Source organism: Schistocerca piceifrons, chromosome 5 (genome assembly GCF_021461385.2).
Source record: "Schistocerca piceifrons isolate TAMUIC-IGC-003096 chromosome 5, iqSchPice1.1, whole genome shotgun sequence".
In the NCBI taxonomy this organism is placed as follows: domain Eukaryota; kingdom Metazoa; phylum Arthropoda; class Insecta; order Orthoptera; family Acrididae; genus Schistocerca; species Schistocerca piceifrons.
In genome coordinates, this window is record NC_060142.1 from 591,798,571 (window position 1) to 591,826,335 (window position 27,765).

The 27,765-nt window shown below is 39.7% G+C and overlaps 1 protein-coding gene across 1 annotated transcript in view; it reads right to left on the reverse strand.

Annotated features, from left to right (window-relative positions):
• LOC124799297 (piezo-type mechanosensitive ion channel component) overlaps positions 1-27,765 on the reverse strand; it is a 715,678-nt gene that overhangs the window by 488,923 nt on the left and 198,990 nt on the right. The window contains exons 3-5 of the mRNA XM_047262884.1: positions 23,852-23,947; positions 21,550-21,669; positions 12,964-13,221 (exon numbers count right to left, since the gene is read on the reverse strand). Of these exons, the coding sequence (XP_047118840.1) occupies positions 12,964-13,221; positions 21,550-21,669; positions 23,852-23,947 (474 nt within the window). The remainder of the gene's footprint in view (positions 1-12,963; positions 13,222-21,549; positions 21,670-23,851; positions 23,948-27,765) is intronic.

The following is a 27,765-nucleotide window of genomic DNA, read 5'->3' on the forward strand; positions in this document are numbered from 1 at the left end:
TTCTTTGGAATGAAAAAGTAGAACTGGACCACCTGTAGGAGCACACCATCATTGGGCTTGGCAGCTTGAACTCTCATCCAGTCAGATCACTGATTAGATGCAGACTGGCTTTCTTAGCACAGGTGGTCTGCCATGGTATTAGGGCAGTCAATTGAAAACGAGACAGATAGAAAGAACGTAAGTAAACTGTTTATTGTATCAAAAGTAATCATAACTGTTAATATATTTATGCCACTGCCAGACAAGATGGTTAATACCTGCATGAAGAACGTGCAGGCAGTTGCCTACGGAACCTTGAGTGTACTCAGGTCAGCATCTCTTCTTCTGAAGCAAATAAGCAACCACGGATGTCTTTCTTCAGGGCTCCAAAAATATGGAAATCACTTGGATAGAGATCAGGACTGTATGGAGGATGTGTAAGGGCTTCACAGCAAAACTTCTGCAGTCTAGTCGAAACAACCTTGGCAACAGGTATTATCTTGCAACAGAATGATGCCATCCATCAATATACCTGGGCATTTGGACTTGAGACATGCTTTAGTTTTCACAAAGTGTCCACATAAAGCTGCTCATTATTTGTTGCATCTTGTTCTAGAAAGCCAATGAGTAGCTGGCCCTTCCAGTCACAGAAATAGGTAATCATGACTTTTCCAGAGCTGGCATGCCTGTTGTTTTGACTACACTGCAGATGTTTCACTAGGAAACCCTTACATATCCCTCTTTCAGTCCCAATCTCTCCCCTGGAGCCCTGAAGAAAGAAATTCATGACCATCGATATACTTCAGATGTAGAGGTGCACACCTGAGTACAAACACAATTCTATTGGCAACAGCAAACATTTTTCCATGAATGCACTGATCATCTTGTCTCACAGTGGTATAAACGTATTTACAATGAATATGATTACTTTTCAAACACTAAATAGTTTACTTACCTTTTTCAATCTGTCTCATTTTCATTTGACTGTCCCTTATATACAGTAAATCACTGCACCAATACTGCCAGTTCCTCAGCATCGAAGTGTGATGTACTGAGACTGCCACAGCAAGAGGAATCAATGATAACTGTTGATTTATGAACTAGCATGTGGGTCCAGCAGAATAGCATTCTTACTTCACATTGTCTCATCACTGGTTCACTCTCTTTTCTTGATGTCAGGCACAGTGTGGGTGGCATGTCAGGGTGCGCAATGGCCACCAACAGTGTAATGGTATGGAGTAGGGGTGTTTATGCACGTGTCAATGCAACAGTGGCTAGAGGTTAATTGAAGTCTTTGACACTTGCGTACGCCAGATTAGATGACTCAATAGTTACAATTTTCTTTTCCCCTTTACCTGGAGAGTCAGTGTCCTGTCACCCAGTTCTTTGACCAGACAGGGAACTTTGTAAGATGGCTTCAAAACTTTATTAACAGTCCTCAACACAAAAAGACATAATTCGCCCTGGTCAAATCTGTGATGTGAAGCTTCTGTTGGTCTCAACTCTTCCATCTTTCTATGATGGTTTGCTACAATTCTAAACGTTGTTCAGGCAGGTGTAACGGATGAGAGAAAGAATTCACCTGGCAACTGCAGAGATTCACCATATATAAGCTCTGCCACAAATGCCTGAAAGTTCTCCTTCAATGCACCATGCACACTGAGCAGTACTAGCAAGAATGTGTTCACTCTAGACCCAGTGCCATATGATGTCAGCGTGAAGCGAATGGTGAAGGCATTTTAGCACACCAGTAGAAGCTGTGTGATATGGTGTATTTCTTCAGAGGTAAATTCAGTACAATTGTGCCATGGTGTGGAACAACTCTGCCTCCCATTGGTGGTCTCGGTCAGACATCATGTGCCAAATATCCTGGGCCACCAACCCCACTACCCAACTGATGGTAAACGGAGAGCCACACATTGCACTGTATGATCTCATAGTGGTAAAATTCCTGGTCACCTCGTGTAAATGTCAATCACTGTCAGGTAAAAGCTGTGAGAAATAAGTACCAAGCTGACGAGATCCACAAGCAGCTGTGAGAAACTTACTTTGGGAGCTACAAACTTTCCAAGCAGTGCCTGTAAATGATGTGCCAGTTTGCTCTCCTAGCATGGGACATATTCCTAGGTCCACAATTGGCAATCTTTCTGCACATCAGAGCCCTTGTTGCATGGGTACCTGGATGACATAGTCCATGCTTGGAAGCAAATCCTTGGTGACGCTGTAGAGCTGGTACACACAGTTGCAGCCAGCCTGTGGCTTTGTCACAGTATATTGCTACATTTTCAGCTAGCATTGGTATGTGCCACAATTGAAGGACCAACATTCTTTGCATCAGCTCTTTCAGCTTTGCATCACTGTTCTGCGATGTTGACAGCTTATCAAAATCTACTGGCTGTGATATGCTGCCAACTTAAGACACAATGTCAGAAACCATACTTTTGGTGCCCCTGATGTGCCAAATGTAAGTTGTGAACTAGCAAATAAGATTCAGATGGTTCACTTGGACTGAAGCGTAAACATTTCAGGGCTGCAAAATTGTGAATATCAGCACTCACTGGCGACTGTGTATGGTGAAGATGTAGCCTTCATTCATAAAACTTAAATATTTTATAGTGATAGGCATCCAGCAACTCAGTATAAAATATCAAGAGCATTTTTTGCCAGCATTTTGGAGAAGTATCTTAAGGGTTCACAGACTCTGCTGAAGCATTGCTGCGGAACTGCTCCCACAGAATTTACTGAAGAATTTGATGTTTCAAACGTCTCCTATAGGTCATTATTCAATGTGATAGGTGTGAAACAATGCACTCTAGTGCCAGCTGTATATGGTGCTTAATTTCAGCAGTATGAGGTATATAATGGTAATAGAATTTTACTTGAATTGTACTTACTGATGATGTTCAGTCCAGGATGCAACTACGGCACACATCAAGTATGAGGTTTTAGGAAGACAGAAAATCCAGGCCTGCAATTGGGTGGGTGATGTCAGCAATGAAAAATCACTGTTCAAAAGCTCTCCAGACGCTGAGGGTCAGATTTAATGTCAATGTAGGTGTCTACTAGAAACTGCAGCTTGGCAACCTTACCCGCGACCACTAGGCACTTCAGTTGTCGCCAACTCACTGTTGCTGGCAGACTATCCCTCCAACAGAAAGGGCCTGACAGCCAGGTACGTAATTATCTGCCCTATGCCTGAAGTGTCTATGGTAGAAACATTCCTCCCAGTCTGAGTAGGCAAGGATCACATGCTGCTTGATCAACGAGAAATGGTGTGCTCCCTTTTCCTTTGGGCTGAGGGTTGGCTTCTCCATCTTTTATGCACTCCAAGAGCTGCATCCTGGGATGTGAACTTTTCTAGCGGTGATGTTAAGGTTACTATAGAATACTTTAATGATGAACCACACAATGTAATCACAAGGAGTCCTGAAACCTTCGAAATTCTGACAAGAGATTCTGCAAGCTTGTGCCATTAACAGAAAGGAGTAGTGCATTTACAGCAAGTGTGAAATCCATAGGAATTGGGGAAATTTTTTTAAGCACTTCTGCAACAATGCTTTGAAAGCCACATGATGCAGTCCCGCATACGGATGCCACGAACAATGTCGTTGTGGCTAACTGGCCTAGCAGTGTAGCTTAGCTACAAGCAGCTTTGAGGCCCTAAGGAATCGTTACAGTTGTAGTGCTTTAGAGATATATGCTGCCAATCTTGGTATTTCTTATGTAAAGTGACAGCCTCTTCCTGTTTCAGTCATTCTTAATCCCACATGAATTCTTGCTACTGCTGCATCAGTTGTCGCTGCTCCTGTAGCTGGTGAGTCTGCAGTGCGCATTGGTGTCGTGGTGTTGTAACTGTTGTCACTGTGTTCTCAGCTGCTCCAAATTCATGTCCGATGATGGTGGTCCATTGATGTTAACATGTTGCAGAATCCCGGAACTTGCACCTCATGGATTTTCATTACTTGTGTTGCACGCTTAAGAAATTTCGATTTTCACATCATGATCACTGCTTACAGTGAACAAATACAATTAGATGATATTTGATACCATACAATTTCATTTGTACAGCTTTATACAGAGCAGCGCAAAGGACTCCAGTCCATAGGTCACAGACTAGGTGCAGACTGGTGTTCTCACCACATGCAGTCTTGCTGCAACACCTTCACTGATGTTGCCAGTTCCCTCACAGGGAAGTGAGGGGCACTTCACCATTGGTAGTGATTTAGAAATCTAATGGTTCTCTCAGATTATTTTGTGAGTTTAAGGTAGTTATTTCACAAATGGTCATGAACACCATCCAAACCCTCACTGTGAGAACACACACACATTTGCAGACTCAAAACAGTTTTTAGAGTTAAACACATTGAAACTTCCTGCCAGATTGGCCTTGAACTTGGGATCTTTGCCTTTAACGGGCAAGTGCTCAGTCAACTGAGATAGCTAAGCACTACTCACAGCCTGTCCTCACAGCTTTACTTACACCAGTACCTTATCTCTTACCATCCATACTTCACAGAAGTTCTACTGCAAAACTTGCAGGACTAGCCTCCTGGAAGAAAGGATACTGCAGAGATATGGCTTAGCCACAGCCTGGGGGATGTTTCCAGAATGAAATACACTGTTTGGACTTTACTTACATTGGTGACTCCCGTTTGGCATTTCAAGCACCCGTACACTTTTCCAACCATATCTTTAACAATTACTATACAAGACTCAGGCATGTTGCAACTATGTGTATGATACTATAATGGACACTGATAAATGTGCACATCTGCATAATTTATAATAACTTCTCACCATGCTGTAGAACACTGGGTCAAAATGTAACCTAAAGTGCCAGTTTTTCAGTAACCTAAAGTGCCAGTTTTTCAGAAGTCTGTTGAATATCTAGCAAAAACGAATCTCATCAACATATCAGGTGGTTCAATGAATGCCCATTCCAAATGATCTAATTTTTTCATGTAACTGATCATATGCCTTAACGGGCTCAGTTAGTCCACAGTCCTCTTAACCCAACAACACAGCCCAACAAATCCACAGTCAAACAACTGCAGTGGTGTGTCCTGTTCCCGTCTTCTTATGATTATTGTATTCTCTGTAAACCTGTGAGCCTTTATGCCAATGCTGACATGTCTTCTCAGCTTCCAGTAGGGGCCGACTGATTGACCAACAAAACACCATCTGCTTTACAACTGAAACAAAGGACACCACATTCTGGAAAAATTTCACCTCACTGCATTACTCGTCATGGCCAAACCAACCAAAGATGTTACATTTCTTAAGATTATTCAATGGACACAAGGGATATGATCTCACTAGCTTCCTACCCACACCCATCCAGCAGGACAAGGTCACTTCACACTTTAGTATTGTCTCTAGGTACAAGACAGTGTTGTTCTATTAGCCACAGAGCACAAGTCCCACAGAGTTGTCATACCACCCAGCCTCTTTCCTTACTTCACACTGTGCAGTGGAGAGTCACATGCAAGATTTCCTTGGCCAAATGCAAAATGTACTGGCCATGACTGACACCATTGTTGAAGATATGGCATTCTCCAGTACAAGTTGTGCCACTCACCAAGCAGAACTTCCAAGAGTGTTCTCTCTGTGGCCACAGCCCTCCAGTCCATGTGACCATTTTCATGCAGATTTTGCCATCCCCTTTATGAAAACCACGTGGCATACGTCTGTAGACACCTACTCTATGTTCTCCTATGAACATTAAATCGCATCTACCACAGACACGATAGTGACAACAATGGCTTCAATCCTTGCCACAGAAGACTTGCCATTAGCCTCATTTCAGATAGTGGTCCACAGTTCACTTCTGCTGCCTTTGTTGATTCCTTTGGCTTGCACAGCATCCCCACCTGCTGAGGGCACCAGTCCATCCACAATCAAAGGTTGAACTGGAGAGGATGGTAATAACATTCAAGGATGAAATGAAGAGAACTCTCCAGTCACCGTCTATCCCCAGCAGACCTTCTCCACAACTGAACACCATAGACCCTCCTACATGTACTGTAGCTCCAGAGTCACAACAGATGCACTCCGGCATGTCGCTGGTTCCCTGACAGGTGCTCTGATGCAAGCTCAAACGTTCAGACAGCACCCAGGATGGATGCCTCCACAGTCACTTGATGCCATAGGACCATCCACTAATTGGACAGACTTCCACAATGACACCTTCACCTCCCCTGGTACAATGGATCAGGGTACCCATCAGATGTAGAGATGATGAAATGTGTATCATCAGCTGCATCTGTTACATGCCTTACCCCACATTGAGTCTGGCACAAAATGGGCTACTGCTGGCCCTATGTGGTATTTCACAGATGTAGGAACGCACAGAGTGAAGACAGCATGTTTCAGGTCACGCCAAAGGCAGCACATCAGTCAATTTAACCCTACTGTGAGTGGTACACAGTGCAGTGGACAAGATCTATTCACCATTTCTCTTAGTGAAAACATTTAGCTTATCTGTGATTTAAGTGCCAGCTGCTGCAAGTGGCTGACGGTTCTATCACAGCCTTCAAAACTGATGCAACTACTCACATTGTCAGCTAATATTTGGATTACAACTACTGCTCACAGTACCGGACTTTCTATTGGGTTATTCTCTGGCCATAACGGTACAGTAGATGGACATGTTAGTTTATGAAAATTATCTGTGGCTGTTGCATTCTCAAAATAAGTATCTCCCACCTACTATCCTCAGTGACAACATTTATGGCCTCTGGGCAGAAGTGCGCAGTAGACAGCAGTGCAACGAGCCAATAAGCACTCAGTCAGTTTCCGCATTCTGTACTGTGTAAACTTACATCGTATTTGAGCTTTCTATGTGTTTTACATGTGCAAAGCTACAACTGACTGATATCTGTGGTATTCTGTATGTTTTGAGTTTTCTCGCAATGGCTAAGACACCTACTAGGTGCCAAATGCTTCACAAACAGGCAATGGACCCTATTTTTAAAGTGTACTCATGCTTCAAATGTGAAGCAGATTCAGGCAAGCTGGTCTTTGATGTTGCCAAGGTGCAGAAACGAAATGCAGTTGCTGTCTATTAACTTTCAACTGAGCAGTCAATGAGCATTCACTGTGAGCTGTGAAGCCAGACACTGTAAGGCTGTCACCAACTATAACATTGCCATTTGAATAGTGTATCAATACCAAACTTTTATGAGTGACACCTTTCTCCCAGATGAATAACTGCCAGTTTTTATAGCAATTTGTTTTTTCCTGCGTACTTTAATTCTCCAAATGACCTTTTTCTTTGTCATCAGTCTTCTGATGGGTGTGATGTGGCCCGCCACAAATTCCTCGTCTGCACAACCTACGTCCTAAATTATTTGCTGGATGTATTCCAATCTCTGTCTTCCTCTACAGTTTTTACCTTCTACAGCTCCCTCTAGTAGCATAGAAGTTAACCCTGATGTCTTAACAGATATCCTACCATCCCGTCCCTTCTTGTCAGTGATTTCCTTCCTGACTATCCTCAGAACCACCACAGTCCTTACCTTATCAGATCACCTAATTTTCAACATTTTTCTGCAACACCACATCTGAAATGCTTTAATTCTCTTCGTTTCTGGTTTTCTCACAGTCCATGTTTCACTTCCATATAATACTGTGCTCCAAATATACACTCTCAGAAATTTCTTCCTCAAATTAAGGCTTATGTTTGATTCTAACAGACTTCTCTTGGCCAGGGATGCCCTTTTTGCCAGTGCTAGTCTGCATTTTATGTCCTCCTTGCTCTGTCCATCACTCGTTACTTTGCTGCCTAGGTAGTGCAATTCATTAACTTCATCTACTTCGTCATCAACAATCTTCATGTTAAGTTTATTGCTGTTCTCATTTCTGCTATGTCTCCTTAATTTTGTCTTTCTTCAATTTACTCTTAATCAATATTCTGTGCTCTTACACTGATCATTCTATTCAGCAGACCCCATAAATCTTCCTCACTTTCACTCAGGATAGCAATGTCATCAGTGAATCTTTTCATTGATATTCTTTCACCTCGAATTTTAACTCCACTCTTGAACCTTTCTTTTATTTCCATCGTTGCTTCTTTGATGTATAGATTGAATAGTAGGGACAAGAAACTACATCACTGTCTCACACCCTTTAGTTCTTCTGGTTTACACATCTAGTCCCGTAGGACCAAATCGAGGAGGAAATCTCCAAGGCCATGGAACATGTCATTACATGACATTAAAACCTAAAAGTAATAACAGATCAAATAAAATGTGTATGAACCCAAAAAACGACAAGCCGTAAGTTTATGTAAATGCAATCAACAATTTAACACAGGAACCAGCTTAATTTTTCAAGGAACTCCTCGACAAAATAGAAGGAGGAAACGCTTGAGGAAACGCTTCAGTTTCGATTTGAAAGTGTGTGGACTACTGCTAAGATTTTTTAATTCTTGCAGTAGCTTATTGAAAGTGGATGCAGCAGTATACTGCACACCTTTCTGCACATTAGTCAAGATAGTGTGACTCAAATGCAGATTGGGTTAACTGAGTGAAAGCTGCTAATTCTTGGAGATAAGCTGATACTGATAACCACAAATGACAGTAAAGAATAAATTTATTGAGAGGTCAATGTCAGAATACCCAGACTAATGAAAAGGGGTCGACAAGAAGACTGCAGATTTATACCACCTATTGCCCGAACCACCCATTTCTGAGCCAAAGATATCCTTTGAAAATGGGAAGAGTTAACCCAAAATGTAATATCAGATGTTATAAGTGAATGAAAATAAGCAAAGTAGACTACTTTTCACGTCAAACTATCACTTACTTCAGATACTGTTCGAATAGTAAAAATGGCAGCATTAAGTCTCTGAACAAGATTCTGAACATGGGCTTTCCTTGACAGTGTACTATCTATCTGAATACCTAGAAATTATATATAAATACAAAGATGAGGTGACTTACCGAACAAAAACGCTGGCAGGTCGATAGACCACAAACAAACACAAACATACACACAAAATTCAAGCTTTCGCAACAAATTGTTGCCTCATCAGGAAAGAGGGAAGGAGAGGGGAAGACGAAAGGAAGTGGGTTTTAAAGGAGAGGGTACGGAGTCATTCCAATCCCGGGAGCGGAAAGACTTACCTTAGGGGGAAAAAAAGGACAGGTATACACTCGCACACACGCACATATCCATCCACACATACAGACACAAGCAGACATATTTAAAGACAAAAAAGCTTTTTTGTCTTTAAATATGTCTGCTTGTGTCTGTATGTGTGGATGGATATGTGCGTGTGTGCGAGTGTATACCTGTCCTTTTTTTCCCCCTAAGGTAAGTCTTTCCGCTCCCGGGATTGGAATGACTCCGTACCCTCTCCTTTAAAACCCACTTCCTTTCGTCTTCCCCTCTCCTTCCCTCTTTCCTGATGAGGCAACAATTTGTTGCGAAAGCTTGAATTTTGTGTGTATGTTTGTGTTTGTTTGTGGTCTATCGACCTGCCAGCGTTTTTGTTCGGTAAGTCACCTCATCTTTGTATTTATATATAATTTTTCCCACGTGGAATGTTTCCTTCCATTATATTGAATACCTAGAAATTTGAACTGCTCAGTTTCACTAATTATATACCCATTCTGTGAAATTAAAATGTAGAGTTTAGTTGAATTTTGTGTTGGAAACTGTAAAAACCAACTGTGATTTAGTGTTAGTTTATTTTCTACAAGCTATGAACTTATGTCAAGAATTGCACTATTTGAAACAGACAATGTTGTGCACAACACCCTTTATTATCAAGCTAGTGTCATCAGCAAACAGAAATACTTTAGAATCACCTGTAATACTAGAGGGTATATCACTTACATAAATTAGGAACAGGAATGTCCCCAGTGCTGATCCCTGGGTTACCCCCATTTAACCGTGCCCCACTCAGACCCCACACTCATAGCCTTACACAGCCAAATTCAACACTGTGAATAATGACCTTTTGCTGTCTGTTGATAAAGTAAGAGGTGAACCAATTGTAAGCTACTCCCTGTATTCCACAATGGTCCAATTTCTGGAGCAATAGTTTGTGATCAACACAATCAAATGCCTTAGTTAAATCAAAAAAGATGCCTAGTGTTTGAAACCTTTCATTTAATCCATCCAGCACCTCACAGAGAGAAGAGAACATAGCCTACAACCACTACTAAAACCAAACTGTACATTTTATCGGCGGTAGTAATGTGGAACCTAAGATGCTGCACTAACAATCAGCATGGTCTTGAGGCTGTCTGTTGCACACGGCCGAGACGGTTGATAAAGTGTGGCTCATAAGTGGAGTGTGTGAGCGTGTACATTTGATAGCAAATTATGTGGAATAAAATGATCAATTATCCTGACATTTACAGTCTTTTCAATAACTTTAGAGAACACTAATGGCATACAAATAGGTCTAAAATTGTCTACATTATCCTTCCCTCCTTTTTATAAAGCGGCTTTCCTGCTGAGTACTTTAATCGTTCAGTGAACTGACCATTCTTAAAGGAAAAATTACAAGTATGGCGAAGTACAGGGCTAACATGTGCAGCTCAGTACTTTAATATTCTGCTAGACACTCCATCATATCCATGAGAGTCCTTAGTCTTAAGTGGTTTAATTATTGACTCAATCTCCCCCTTGTCTGTATCGCTGAGGCGTATTTCAGGCATCAGTCTCAGAAAGGCATTTTCCAAGACAGTTATATGAGTCCCTGAAGAAACTTAAGTTTTTATTTAATTCACCAGCAATGCCCAGAAAGTGTGTGTTAAATAAAGGACATATAACCACCGACGTTGTGTTGCTGACCAGACACTTCCTTCACAACTGACCTCATGGTTTTAATTTTATCCTGTGAATTAGCTATTCTATTTGCGTACCACATACTCCTCGCCTTCTTAATAAAATTTAAGCACCTTACAATACTGTTTGTGATGGGCTTCTGTAGCTCAATTGTGACTACTTCTAACATTTTGATATAATTCCCATTTTGTTCTACATGACATCCTTTTCCCACTAGTCAGCCACCAGGGCTGCCTTTTACTGTTACTACCCTGTTTAGAGCATTCTAATAGAAAGCAACTTTCAAAGAATACAAGAAATGCATTAAGAAAAGCATTATATATGTCATCTATGTTATCGGCTCTATAAACATCCTGCCACTCTTGTTCCTTAATGAGGTTTAAAAAACTCTCTATTGCCATTGGATTAGCTTTTCTACATAGTTTGGAACTATATGGAACATTCGTTTGAGTACAAAAACCTTTTAGTGTAAAGATTGGTGCATCATGGTCCAACATCCTTTCCCTTGAAAAATTTCATACAAGATTAATATTGAAGTCATTGTGTATAACTAATTTTTGGTACATCCTATAAGGTGAACCAAAAACACTCCGTAACTTGAGCAGAAATGCTCTGAAGTCAGAGTTAGGGGACCTATAAATAACAATAATTAGAAGTTTAGTTTCACTAAATTCAACTGTTCCTGCACAACATTCAAATACTTGCTCACTGCTGTGCCGTTATACGTCTATGGAGTCAAATGGGATATTGTTTTTTATGTACATGGCCACTCCCCCATTTTGCAAAGAACTCCTTGAAAAACAGCCAGCTAATCTGTATCCTGGTAAAGGAAGTCTCTGAACTGTCAAAATATTTAAATGGTGCTCTGATATACCAATAATGCCAGAGTCAACATCTATAAGCAGTTCCCTAACTTCATCTCTAATAGCTCTTATGTTTTGGTGAAACATGCTTATTCCTTTACTACTTGGATACCTGACCACCTTTGAAGGCAAGTCCTTTGTTAGAGGGACTTCCTTTAAGCAGAAATACCTATCACCTGATTTCACTCTAAAACAGGTGTAGCTCTTAACACCAACTACAACAGGAATTTTCCCCAAGAGTGATCCGACCGATACTCACTACACCGTCAACTATACGCTTTGCCAACCTCCTCTTCCCATACCTATTGTGAGGTGCAGATCATGCCATGTCTCCCACTCTTACTGTTCCTCTTGGCTCTTGCACATATTGTACATTACCCATCTTTCTCTATAGCTTACATTTATTTTTCTCAGAATTTCAAATATCTTGCACCATTTGACATCATCTAACGCTTTTTCCAGATCAACAAATGCTATGAATGTGTCCCAATTTTTCCTTTAGTCTTGCTTCCATTATCAACAGCAGCATCAGAACTGACTCTCTGGTGCCTATACATTTCTTTATGTCACACTGATTGTCGTCTAATACATCCTCAATTTTCTTTTCCATTCTTATGTACATTATTCTTGTCTGCAGCTTGAACGCATGAGCTATTAAGCTGAATGTGTGATAATTCTCACACTTGTTGGCTCTTGCAATCTTCAGAATTGTATGAATGATGTTTTTCCAAAAGGCAGATGGAATATCGCCAGTCTGATACATCCTACATACCAATGTAAATAGTAATTTTGTTGCCACATCCCCCAATGATTTTAGAAATTGTGATGGAATTTCTCTACTGCCTTATTTGATTTTAAGTCATCCAAAGCTCTTTAAACATCTGATTCTAATACTGCACCCCCTATCTCTTATATATTGACTCCTGTTTCTTCATCCATCATGCCATCAGACAATGCATCCCCCTCAGAGAGGCCACAATGTACTCCTTCCACCTATCCGCTCTCCCCTCTGCATTTAACAGTGGAATGCCCATTGCACTCTTTGATGTTACCATACTTGCTTTTAATTTCACTGAGTACCCAAACAGACAGCTTTTGTTATTAATTACTACATGTTGCTATCAATTTGTTTCTTCATTTTATGAAATTGTAACTAAAGCCAGTCTTGTCACAAGAAAGTATTTTCTGATTTTAGTTTTGCTTACTTTTATTTTTCTACCCTTACCTACATAAAAAAAATTACACAGGAAATATGCGAACAATGAGATGCTTGGTTTAACTACTCCATGATAAATTATTTATAAAAAAATTGAATACTTACCAATAATAACAAAAAATCTGTAACGTTTTCTGCGTAATGTTCGAGATGCCTTTGGCAAGATAATAGTGCTTGAAGGTTCATGTTCTGGTGCTACTGTGTCTCGCCTTTGAGCATTTAATCTCTTACAAATTATGTATACTGACAACGAGCATGATAGCATTAAAATATCTGGTCCAAGTATACGAATTCCATTACTAATACTCAGATCATTCAGACGCACCAATCCTACATGACGAAGAATCTTCTCCAGCATGCCACCTACAGAAACAAATATGTAACACATGTTATACACATATAAGTTGGGTTACTGCTTAAGAATCAACTTTACACATATTGCACAACTTAACAACGGCATACTGTTATAGCCTGGGCATCATATACAGCTGTATTTTCATACATTAAAATCTCAGAAACAATGCTCTCACTACACCTCATGAAGGTCATCAGGACAGTTGAGCACAGTAAGTGAAATCACTGACTTGGCTGGACACCCAAAACCATACAATCAACTGGCTAAAACAAGGCATCAAAATACCACAGTCTAGTACAACATATTCATATGCTGACTTATTCTGTCCCGAGAAAGCCTAAATGAAGAACATTCTTCAAGGGTACGAAATAAGTTGTGTTAACAGTCACAGCCAGGAGCAGCCGCTGCATACAGCTTCCATACAGTATACTAACAACATACTATGGCTAGTAGTAATCTACTCACATTTGTTGATCAGACTGACTGCCGCCCATCGTGTTAGGAAACATACATACAAATCTATTTTCATACTAAACAACTTTTAACTTCCTCAGTATGCAGGCACTGATATGGTTCTTAAAAATTAGTACACAAACATAATTTTTTATTATGAAGTAGTTGATAAACAGTAAATGATGTAATGTAAGAAGAAGAGTAGTGACATTTATCAAAATAGCTGTTTTTCTGCTGACATGTATGGTAATGGAAAGTTGTGGGTGGAATACAATATGTGATCAAAAGTATCCAGACACCCCCAAAAACATACGTTTTTCATATTAGGTGTATTGTGCTGCCACCTACTGCCAGGTACTCCATATCAGTGACCTCAGTAGTCATTAGACATCACGAGAGAGCAGAATGGGACAGTCAGGACTTCAAACGTGGTCAGGTGATTTTTTTGTCACTTGTGTCATATGTCTGTACGTGAGATTTCCACACTTCTAAACATCTCTAGGTCCACTGTTTCCACTGCGATAGTGAAGTGGAAATGTGAAGGGACACATACAGCACAAAAGCGTACAGGCCGACCTCATCTGTTGACTGACAGAGACCGCTGACAGTTGAAGAGGGTCGTAATGTGTAATAGGCAGACATCTATCCAGGCCATCACACAGGAATTCCGAATTGCATAAGGATCCACTGCATGTACTATGTCAGTTAGGCGGGAGGTGAGAAAACTAGTTTTTCATGGTCAAGCGGCTGCTCATGAGCCACACATCACGCCAGTAAATGCAAAATGATGCCTCGCTTGATGTAAGAGTGTAAACATTTGATGACATGACACAACATCGGAAAACGTTTTGTGGAGTGACAAATCACCATACACAATGTGGCGATCCGATGGCAGGGTGTGGGTATGGTGAATGCTCAGTCAACGTCATCTATCAGCATGTGTAGTGTCAACAGTAAAATTCGGAGGTGGTGGTGTTATGGTGGTGTTGTGTTTTTCATGGAGGGGCTTGTACCCCTTGCTTTTTTGCATGACACTATCACAACACAGGCCTTCATTGATGTTTTAAGCACCTTCTTCCTTCCCACTATTTAAGAGCAATTCGGGGATGACAATTGCATCTTTCAACACGATCGAGCACCTGTTCATCATGCACGGCGCTATGGCGGAGTGGTTACATGATAATAACATCCCTGTAATGGACTGGCCTGCACAGAGTCCTGACCTGAATCCTATAAAACACCTTTGGGATGTTTTGGAACACCGACTTCATGCGAGGCCTCACCATCTGACATAAATACCTCTCTTCAGTGCAGCACTCCTTGAAGGATGGAAGGATGGGCTGCCATTCCCTAAGAAATCTTCCGCACCCGATTGAACATATGCCTGCAAGAACGGAAGCTGTCATCAAGGCTAAGGGACGGGGGGGGGGGGGGGGGGGCCATACTAAATTCCAGCATTACCGATGGAGGGTGCCACGAACTTTTAAGTCATTTTCAGCCACGTGTCCAAATACTTTTGATCACATAGTGTACAAGCATAGGAAGGAAACAATTTATATAGCTTTGGTGGTGGGCAGTCAACAGTTGCATAAACAAGACCAAAATCACAGCTTAACTTAACATTATGATCATTGTCAAAGGTACAAGCATGAACGCACCAGCGCCCGCATGTCGCATGTGTACTCGAAGGCTGTGCTGTAAGGATAGTTGCAAGAGAAGACAATATAGGGTGCAAGGGTAGTGGACCTGATCCAAATAGCATTGGTTGTGAATAATGGTGGTGAAGCAGTCATTGAAGTCTAGCGTGATAGGCTCATTAGGGTCTTCTGAAACTAGTTGGTCAACTTTGCTCTCAGCCTCAGTTTGACATTGGAAATTCATTCAGACTGGCACTTGGTTGGTGGTCATGTCAACAAATCTGGAACAACTGATGGTTATACAAAGTCAGCAAAATTGTTGCTGTTACTTGTCATGTGATAGCACAGTACAAAATTATAACAAGTTTTTTTTAAATCATGACTACAAACATCAATAAAGACACATCTAATAATCTCATGGTTGATGGTAGGTTAGTACTTTAAAAGACAGATATACTGGAACACACACATTTGAAAATGCAAGGGTTTCTCTAGGAAAGAAAATTTTCATGCACTAATTGCAATGCCTCCATGAAATATTCCACAAGTAAACAAGGAATAAAAATGTCCAAAATATGGTATGTTGGTACACATATCAGCTGTTTCCAGTAATTTGTCACCAATGGCGTAAGTGAACAGTAGGGGGCCTCTTTGACTACTTATGTGTAATACATTTAACATTTATTCATGTTTATGGTCACCAGCTTGTCTCTCTAACAATTATTGATTCTTTGCACATCTTCCTGCATTTAACCACAGTCTTCTGATGTTGTAACCTTCCTACAGACAGCAGTATCAGCCACAAATAGCCTCACATAGCCTCCAATGTTATCCACTATGTCATTAATATAAAATCTGTAAATAGCAGTGGCCCTATAACACTCCATTGAGATACTCCTGAAACTACATTTGATGATTTTGTTCCAATTGGAATGATGTGTTGATTCTATCTGCAAGGAAGTCCTGTACTCAGTCACAAATCCACTACTCAGTTCAGCTATATTTTAATCACTAAATGACTGTGTGGAACCATATGTAAAGTCCTCTGGAAATCAAGGAACATGGCATCAACCTGAGCACTTCACCTACGGCACTCAGGATCTCATGGATGAAAAGGGCAATATCACTGCTTGCAGAGCCCATGTTTGTTTTTATAGAGGACATTTTCATTCTCCATGATTCCCATAATGGATGAGCATAAAAATGTAGCGTAATTCTACAACAGATTGACATCTGTGATATACGCCTATAATTATGTGCGTGCACTAGACAGCCTTTCTCGAAAACGGAAATGCCCTTCACTTCTACCCAATCGCTAGCTACCCTTCATTGCTCCAGTAACGTTAAATAAAATACTGCTACAAAGGAAGAAAATCCTTTCATATAACCTCTATTAACCTCACAGGTATCCCATCTGATTAAGTTGCCTTTCCATTGTCGAGCAGTTTAGGTGATTTTCTATTCTGTGATCACTGATCTCAACACCTGCCATTTTGGCATTCCTGTTATGATGGAAAGGAGGAACCATATTATGATTTCCATAGTCAATCAATTTTGGAAGATCAAATTCAGTATTTCAGTCTTCTCCCAGTCATAATCTGTTTTGGTGCCAGTATGGTCAATGAGTGAGTGAGTAGATAATTTCAATCCACTTATTAGCTTTACCTAAGACTAAAACTCTTTAGGATTTTTAATCATATTGTTTGGATAAAGTGTAAGTGATGTCTGTGCTGCTGGATGTATTGCTCTATAAGTATTTAACATGGAACCTTAAATGTTAGAAATGGAGAAAGGAGTTGCCACATTCATCAGGAATTGTCATAAATTTCAGAACATTGACATTCGTACATTTGCCTGGAGCAGCATACAGAAGCATGTGCAGCAGAAGTAGAATTTCATGATATATCCTTCATAACAGTAAGTTCCCACCGAGAGCCTGCAAGTAATTTTAACCTTTTCATAAATCACGTTTAAGCTCTATTGGCCTATGTACCACAAAAAAAGAATGGTTGTGGTAATATTAATGTACTTTTTTTAAAACTGTTCCAGTTACAATTTAATCTAGTCAAGAACATTATCATTCAACATTCTTACTGTAAACTTTCCAACTGGAGTGGTCAATTCCTCACAAACAGCCATTGATTTTATCTTTATTGAAAAAAGTCTAGCGAACAAAATTATATTACAAAACCAGCAGTTCAATGGGCTCTCATAACAAGACTTGCAGTTCTTTTTGTTAAATGTCGATGCTTGCCAGGCTGTAAGACCTACTAGATCTCAGTTTCAGAGGATAGTCAGTAGGACAGAAATTGATATTTTAGGAAACTGTTCAAAGACAAGAACTGGAGTGGTATACACAAAGCTCATGGCATGAATGAGAAGTACAACACTTTGTTGACAAAGTCCTTACTTCATTTGTATACTGTTTTCCCTCAAAACTAACCCAAATGCAACCAATGTCTATGAAGAAGTCATGTCACTCAAGGACAATCGTGTCTTGCAAGATAAAAAGGAAACTTTGTGTATCGGTCACAAAGAGTTCCGATGTTGATGCTGTGGCTCATTACAGGACATGGTGAGAAATATTAAAGATAGTAATATGGACAGCAAAGCAAATGCATTATGAGAAAAAGGTAGTCATGTCAGATAGCAAAATAAAGACACTATGGTGCTCAGTGAAGGAGGAGACTGTTAGAACCCGAGATGAAGAGGAACAGATAGCATTAACAGTAAATGATACATTGGTTATAGATGTGTACAGTGTTGCAAAACTTTTTAAAAAGCATTTCATAAATGGTACTGAAAAGATGGAGTTGCCAAATGCAGCAGATGCTGTCAAGGAACATCTCAGATCAGGCACTACAAATAACTTCAGTAATATGAACATAATCCACCCTACTCCAGTAGAAGTAATGTCCACCATAAAAATCTTTTAAGTCAACACTTGTGGCTCTCATAAAAATTAAAGAAGTTAATTAATGGGTGTTGTTCTGATTTTAGTAACATGTTAAGTTATTTTTGTAACCAATCATTCGTCAGTGGAACATCTCCTGACTGGCAGAAATGTGCTGAACTCAAGTCTTTGTTTCAGAAAGGAGCAACACCATCAAATTTCTGTCCAGTTTCACTTGATAGGTTAATGAAATTTCATGGACATTAAGTAAATGATTCCTAGCCAATTCTTTGTCACTGAACTTTGAAAGAGGCACACTACATGCAGTTTAGAGCTTACAAGTGATTTTCCACTAGTATATACCTAAAGTATGAAGCAAAGCAGTTAGAAGAATTTGACAGTGTTAAATTATTATGATGATAGCTTGATAAGAAATTGTGCACGAGTTGTCAAACATCAGTGATATGAAAATAAAAATAACTAACACATTTTGCTTACTTTTATTCCATAATGCCATATGGGATCACTTTTTGGGGAAACAGATCAAAACACTCAAAAGTTTTCAGAGCCCAGAAGCGTGTAATATGAAATATTTGTGGTGTGGACTCAAGAACGTCCTGCAGATCCTTGTTCAAGGAACTAGAAATACTAATGGTTACACAACAGCTGAGTTCATAGAAATAGTATAAGAAGTAAGATTAATCTCCTCAAAGATCTGAAATCACTTACATTTGTCCAGAAAGGTGTCGATTAGCAAGGAATACACATTTTCAATATCTTGCCAGCAGCCATAATAAGTTTAACTACTCATAAATTTCAGTTTAAGAGGAGTATAAAGGATTTATTTGTGGCCTAATATTTCTACTCCACTGATGAATTTCTTAGCAGGGCCAACTGATGTGTATATGTCATCACTAATATCAAATAACATGAGTAATATGTAAAATCTGACATGTATAAATTCCTTGCAGTTATTTGATTAATGTAAATCACTGTTGTGAAAAGGTTATTGCTATTTGATGATATGTGGCTATGATAGCTCAAGAATTATTATATGCACATCAGTGGATTGAAGATATGTGTGTTTTGTGACAAGCTTGTTACTACCTTTTAAATGAAACTATGTGTAAGATATTTTGACTCCGTATCTATGAGGACCATCTCTGGAAAAAGTACATAGCATATCTTTTTTTTGTACTGTAAATGTTTATTGTGTGTTGTTCTTTTCTGATATGTTTTACATCCTCAGGGATGACCTCAATATGAATGAAAATTACATCAAATCTAATCTAATCTTAACCAAAACTGTTCCACATTTATGTGTTTCACTACCAAGAAGAGTTTACAGATAATGCTATTCCATGCGTATCTTGCATTCTTCCATTCCCACCCGAGTTATGGGATAGTATACAGGGCAGTTCCATAGGCTCAAAATCAGTGTTTAAATGGCAAAAGAAAGCTGTAAGGTGCATTGCAGGACTTGGCCCATATGCATAATGTCAAGATTATTTTAAGAAACTAAATATAATGATAGTGCCTAGCCTGCATATTTACGACTGCATTGTCTTTGTTAAAGAGAATCTAAGTAAAGGTGATGTAAGGAGGACAGTTCATGACCATAACACATGACCATGTACCACACACTAGGCTTGCAAAGATTCATAGCAGTTACAAATATCTTGGTCCTGTCTACTTCAACAAATTACCTGAAAATGCCAACACAGTGGCAGTAAATAAATTTAAAACTACTCTTTCGAAACGGATGAAAAGTATAGAAATTTACTCTGCTCAAGAGTTCCTTGAGTGTGTGTCAAATGACCACATTTCTTATGAGAATAAACAATAAATTAACTACAAACTTTACAGATGTCACATTGTGTACTATTTAATTACTGCTTCATATACTTATTCTTAATTGCCTGTTTGATTACTCAGTATCTTTGTCATGTCTGCTTGTGTCTGTATATGTGTGGATGGATACGTGTGTGTGTGCGCGCGCGCGCGCGCGCGCGCTCGCGCGCGCTCGCGCGCGCGAGTGTATACCTGTCCTTTTTTCCCCCTAAGGTAAGTCTTTCCGCTCCCGGGATTGGAATGACTCCTTACCCTCTCCCTTAAAACCCACATCCTTTCGTCTTTCCCTCTCCTTCCCTCTTTCCTGATGAGGCAACAGTTTGTTGCAAAAGCTTGAATTTTGTGTGTATGTTTGTGTTTGTTTGTGTGTCTATTGACCTGCCAGCGCTTTCGTTTGGTAAGTCACATCATCTTTGTTTTTAGATATATTTTTCCCATGTGGAATGTTTCCCTCTATTATATTAACTATGTAGTTATATATTTAAAAACAAAGATGATGCGACTTACCATACGAAAGCGCTGGCAGGTCAATAGAAAAACAAACAAACACACACATACACACAAAATTCTAGCTTTCGCAACCAATGGTTGCTTCATCAGGAAAGAGGGAAGGAGAGGGAAAGACGAAAGGATGTGGGTTTTAAGGGAGAGGGTAAGGAGTCATTCCAATCCCGGGAGCGGAAAGACTTACCTTAGGGGGAAAAAGGACAGGTATACACTCGCGCGCACACACACACATATCCATCCGCACACACACAGACACAAGCAGACTAGTTAACTTATCTTGTAATTGTTAGGAAACTTTTTGTTGTTATTGGCATTTGTTTAAATATGTAATGTATCTATCTTGAATTATTTTCTTGTAATTTGTTTGATCCAAGTTACAAAAATAAGATTCTACTCACCAAGTGGTGGCAGAACACACATATAAGATACAGTTGTAACTGGCAAGCTTTCAGAGCCAGTGGCTCCTTCTTCAGACAGAAGGGTTGAAGGAGAAGGAAGAGGGGTGAAGGAAAGGGACTGGGAAAGTCTAGGAAAAGGGGTAGATTTTGGGGAAGTCAGCCTGAACGGTGGGTCAGGGGAGACTTACCGTATGGGATGAGAAGGAAAGATTGATTGTTGGGGACTGCATCTCTCAGGTTTTCAAATCTCGTTCGATGCAGTCCTCCACAGTCAGTCTTTCCTTCTCATCCCGTACAGTAAGTCTCCCCTACCCTGCGGTTCTGGGTGACTTTCCCGAAATCTACCCCTTTTCCTAGACATTCCCAGTGCTTTTCCTTCACCCCTCTTCCTTCTCCTTCAACCCTTCTGTCTGAAGAAGGAGCCACTGGCTCTGAAATCTTGTCAATTACAACAGTCTTTTATATATGTGTTCTTCCACCACTTGGTAAGTAGATTATTTTATTTATCTAATTAAATAATTTTGTCAATAACTGATCGTTTTTGTTGTTAAAAATAAGATTCTGATAATTATTGAGAAAAGTTGTGCAGGTACTCACAATTTTCCAGAAAATATCCATATGGGGGCATTGATAAAAGCACAAGTTGGAAGGCTAAATGTGCTAAACACGTTATTACACTGCAAAATATGACTACTTGTAAATATATTCCAGTTGCACCTGGAAAAAGACAAAACAATTACTACACCAAATTAAAACAGAATATGTAATTTATGGAATTCTTCAACAGTATTAATTCATATTATCAGTATACACATTTTTCAGCATTACTTTTATATGTACTGTACATCAAATTATTAATTTGCAAAATTTCAACAATGGTAGAGCAAAAAATTAATATGACACAAATCTGGCAGTCATGTAGCACATCAAAAAGGGGAACATTCAAACATGCTGATCATCTGCTGTGCGCTGATTCAAAGATTATGTTGGAACTTTCTTCTGGGCATGGTACAGTAAACTCAAAATAGTCAGAGGTCTCAAATGGTCACAGCAGCTTCCAAAACATGAACAACTATTCTGTAGGTTCTGTCCATGCGTCATGCACCAAGGGTGCTCCGTACTTCACTAATGAGAAATCTCAAAGCATTAGCTAGGGAGATTGTGGAGAGCAAAGAATTAGGCCAGTATTAAAACACACAACTTTTGTGGAAAATATGATTCATGAAGTACCATAGACAACCCAAGGTATGACAGTTAACCATTATATTTAAGTTTTATATTTCTCTGGCTGCTGGCAGCGCATTTTACAGCAGTTCTGGTAAAACTTCGTGTAGAAAGTCAAGATAATATGGTCTATAGCATGTGTTTGGTGGAAGATAAAATCCAAAATATCACTCACAACACCAACCTACAGATGAGAGGACTTCAAAAAGTAAAGTAAGCATTCCTGTGGCAAGAAAGCAACTCTTACTGAACGCAGCAATCTACTTCAAAAGGACACAGATATACAACACTATTCTTCAACATAGTCACAAAGCCTCTGTAAACTGTCAGAATGTTCTACGAATTGTTCAATTCCTCAACAACATTAAATGATAGAAACCCAATTCTTGGTTACGGAGCCACTTGAGAACTACTGTGTGAACATTCTCATCATTGGAAAATCTCTCTTCTCGAAGATGTTTTTTCAGCTTGCCAAAAAGATGAAAATTGCATGGTGCAAGATTTGGAATTGTCAATCGGCTTCATCCATGTCTGTGCACCACTTGACTACGGCTGGACGTGACACTGCATTTGTTGCATATACGTGCAGAATTCCATAGTGAATCTCTGTGCAATCCAGATGTTTTACCCAAAAGAATTGAACTGTCCCATGCACTCAACTTTAGAGACTGTTTCCAGTTGTCACATTATTTCAGTCATACAATGTTAAGCACCTGTTGTCTGTTCCACAGCAGAACTGTCTCTGCATGACACCCAGGACACGGATTCTCTCCTCACAATGCATCACGCTTGTTGCGCAATGGTCTTAGTGTGGAACAACATGTATAACTTACTTTCTGGAGTTAAGTTCCTAACCAATAACACACCCTAAACCAGAGCTAGGGTGGGGAAGGGGCACTTCAAGTAAGTTCCATGGTAAATGGTGAAAAATAGTTTTGGGATTCCCCAAGAAATCGGTCTAGGTACACTTGCTACTATCCAATATCCTTTACGTATTCTGGCTTTCTTCAAACTGACACTGAGTCAACATGCCAGCAAATGAGTTCAGTTTGAGAAGACTTATTTCCTAGAGGAAGGGAGGAGGGGAGTGTGAGCAGTTGCCCTCCCGTGTTCTTTGCTGGGAACACATCCTTGAAATAATCCTTAAGTTTGAAACCTGGTGCAATCGTCATACGATAACTGATGCCATAAAATGTACCATGAAACTGCTTAGTGAAGTCCTCCATCTGAAACATTATAAATGGGGAGCAACTGGAACATGCCAGCTATACAAATAAATGTGTGTAATCACATAAGAAACTATATATCTATCAAATGATCAGCAGTCAGAAACATACATTTTGAAACTTACATGGCAAAATGAAAAGTGATGAATGGAAAGCTGGAGAAAAAAAAAGGCCATACATGAGATAGAGGTCATATAATGAAAACCATATCCAAAATTCCAGATTACAGTATAGGAGGAATCACTGCTTTTGAAAGGCAATAACTTAAATTACTTTATTGCTTGATATTTCATCTAAGCATGTAACCTCCATGTTTTATAAAACATTGTCAACACATATCAGACTGTACATTCAAGGTTATTAAAATATGTTGAAAAAATTACTGTATAGTATCAGTTAACTCATAAACTGTCATACTAGAAGAAATAACAATATGTTGTTATTCGTACCTTTCATACTATTGTACGTTGGAACCTTCACCCATGGGCTGAACAGAAACAAGAGGAAGTAAAGAAAAGAAAACAAGTTTTGGCGAAACAACACACCTGAAACAAAAGAAAACAACTTTAGTAAAATGTCAGAATAGTGACCCCCCCCCCCACACACACACACACACACACACACACACACACACACACACACACACACACTATGGCATTAAAGCTGTAACATCATGCACTTGTCAGACAAAGTATGTACAAATAGACATGGGTTCTGTTACATGCTTGGCTGTGAAAGTGATTAGATTCAATGTAACATCTAGGTAAGAATATCGCATCTACATTATTTACACTCAGTGGGATAAAAAAAAGAAAGTAATGTGAATTTAATTTCGCGGGCTTCATAATCTGATTTTCATACTATATTTGAACTTGATGGTATACATGTTCCTGATATACGTTTCCATTTTCTGCTGTTTTGAATATTTAGTTTATTGTTGATAGTCGAAAACATTATACGTGTTTTTCGGGCGTTCGACGAATTTTTACTTTCGAAAAAGATATATCAAAGAATGTGCATCAAATTTTGCTTGGAAAATGGCATAAAATGCTGCACCACATTCGAAATCTTGACTATGTCTTTTGGCGAATCTGATATGAGTAAGAAAAGAGTTTGCGGGCGGTATAAACGCTTCAAAGAGTCGAGAAGACGTTTAAGACGACGACCGCCCTACTGTCCTAATGGTCAAACACATCAGTATTACTGACGACAAAGTGGAAAAAGTAACGAAAACTGTTCTGAAAAATCGTCAGATCACTGTCGGAGAGGTTCTTGATGGTGTCAGCTTATGCTTTGGCTCATGTCAACCAACTTTTTCGGATGTTTTGTTTGGGCATTAAATGTATAGTAGCAAAGTTTATTTCGAAATAGTTGAATTTCGACCAAAAACGACATCGCTCAGGAATTGCTGAATGGAGTCTACAACGATCCAGAACTTCTATACAAGGTGACAACACGTGACGAAACATGGCCATAAAGCTGTGACGTCGAAACCAAGGCATGATTGCCCCAATGGAAACCGCCTGAAGAACCTGGTAAGGGCGCCCACAACAGGGGAAGCGGAAAAATATAGTGTAATCAGATATTTTTCTTTAAAAAATGATTTAAAAGTCAGTTTTAACATGTCGGAACTGAAACTTTTTTATGGCTACTTACAAGTCGCCATTGGTCTTCCAAAATACTGAAAATACTTCACAGTCCCACTCTTGCCCTCGCCCCTGTAATGTAAACTATCATATGGGCGCTCTTGGAGCAAAGACCCAACCACGACAAGGTCGACCACATACAATGTGTGACGAATGTTTTTTGAGTTCAACTAAGAAACGATATCATCAGTCTTTCAGGGTGCATATTCTGCTGAATTTCCGTGTATTATGCGATCACGGAAAGATGAAACATTCACGTTCTGTTCCACGTGTTCGTGTGACAAACATTGCTCACGGAGGAAGAACCGAATTAATAAATCATAATACATCCGTTAAACACGTCTCCAATACGAAAATGAAGGATAGCAGTAGGAAAATTGATTCATTTTGCAGGTTGATGACTCTGCTACTGTTGAGAGCGAGAACGCAGAAAAGCTAATTTTTGTGTAGTGTGCAAACTGTTCCCAATGTTAAGTGACAAAAAATGAACACTCATCAGCAAGTAACTTGTGTTAGTACCTAATTCAGAGTTCGAAAATAATAATATTAAAATGTAGCCTACCATTATAGATGTTAACATTAGCTGTAGTCTCTTTCTGTGTAGTCGTTTCTCACAATGTTTGAACATTTTGCGACACACGCACGCATTAAATTTTTACGATTTGGGATCTTCAGGATTTCTGTTTTTGAAAGTTAGCAGGTATGGTCGTCTATTTTAATTTAGTGCTCTCGTAACTATTTTACTTATTGTTATCCATTTTATATTTTTTCTTTAGTACTGCATATTATTTACTTTCTACAAACTACAACGATTCAGACAGCCGTACCGTAGGTGCAGACACAAGGGTGGGGTATTCGTTGAGATGTCAGACACATGTGTGGTTCCTGAAGAGGGCAACAACCTTTATAGTAGTTGCAGGGGCAGCAGTCTGGATGATTGACTGATCTAGCCTTGTAACAATCAACAAACGTGGCCCTGCTGTGGTGGTACTGCGAATGACTGGAAGCAATCTGAAACTACAGCCGTTATTTTTCCTGACGGTACGCATCTCTACTGTATGGCTAAATGTTGATAACATCCTCTTGGGTAAGATATTCCGGAGGTATAATTGTCCCCCTTCTTTGCTTAGAACTGGGTTTCCATCTGAGGTCTTGATATTCATACAAGTCGTTCTCTTATCTCCAAAGGTCTCTTTAATTTTCCTGTAGGCACTATCTATCTTACCCCTAGTGAGATAGGCCTCTACGTCCTTACATTTGTCCTCTAGCCATCCCTGCTTAGCCATTTTGCACTTCCTGTCGATCTCATTTTTGAGACGTTTGTATTCCTTTTTGCCTGTTTCACTTACTGCATTTTTATATTTTCTCCTTTCATCAATTAAATTCAATATTTCTTCTGTTACCCAAGGATTTCTACTAGCCCTCGTCTTTTTACCTACTTGATCCTCTGCTGCCTTCACTACTTCATCCCTCAAAGCTACCCATTCTTCTTCTACTGTATTTCTTTCCCCCATTCCTGTCAATTGCTCCCTTATGCTCTCCCTGAATCTCTGTACAACCTCTGGTTCTTTTAGTTTATCCAGGTCCCATCTCCTTAAATTCCCACCTTTTTGCAGTTTCTTCAGTCTTAATCTACAGGTCATAACCAATAGATTGTGGTCAGAGTCCACATCTGCCCCTGGAAATGTCTTACAATTTAAAACCTGGTTCCTAAATCTCTGTCTTACCATTATATAATCTATCTGATACCTTTTAGTATCGCCAGGGTTCTTCCATGTATACAACCTTCTTTCATGATTCTTAAACCAAGTGTTAGTTATGATTATGTTGTGCTCTGTGCAAAATTCTACCAGGCGGCTTCCTCTTTCATTTCTGTCCCCCAATCCATATTCACCTACTATGTTTCCTTCTCTCCCTTTTCCTACTGACGAATTCCAGTCACCCATGACTATTAAATTTTCGTCTCCCTTCACAATATGAATAATTTCTTTTATTTCATCATACATTTCTTCAATTTCTTCGTCATCTGCAGAGCTAGTTGGCATATAAACTTGTATTACTGTAGTAGGCGTGGGCTTCGTATCTATCTTGGCCACAATAATGCGTTCACTATGCTGTTTGTAGTAGCTTACCCGCATTCCTATTTTCCTATTCATTATTAAACCTACTCCTGCATTACCCCTATTTGATTTTGTGTTTATAACCCTGTAGTCACCTGACCGGAAGTCTTGTTCCTCCTGCCACCGAACTTCACTAATTCCCACTATATCTAACTTCAACCTATCCATTTCCCTTTTTAAATTTTCTAACCTACCTGCCCGATTAAGGGATCTGACATTCCACGCTCCGATCCGTAGAACGCCAGTTTTCTTTCTCCTGATAACGACATCCTCTTGAGTAGTCCCCGCCCGGAGATCCGAATGGGGGACTATTTTACCTCCGGAATATTTTACCCAAGAGGACGCCATCATCATGTAATCATACAGTAAAGCTGCATGCCCTCGGGAAAAATTACGGCTGTGGTGGAAGGAGTATATAGAGGGTCTATACAAGGGCGATGTACTTGAGGACAATATTATGGAAATGGAAGAGGATGTAGATGAAGATGAAATGGGAGATATGATACTGCGTGAAGAGTTTGACAGAGCACTGAAAGACCTGAGTCGAAACAAGGCCCCCGGAGTAGACAATATTCCATTGGAACTACTGACGGCCGT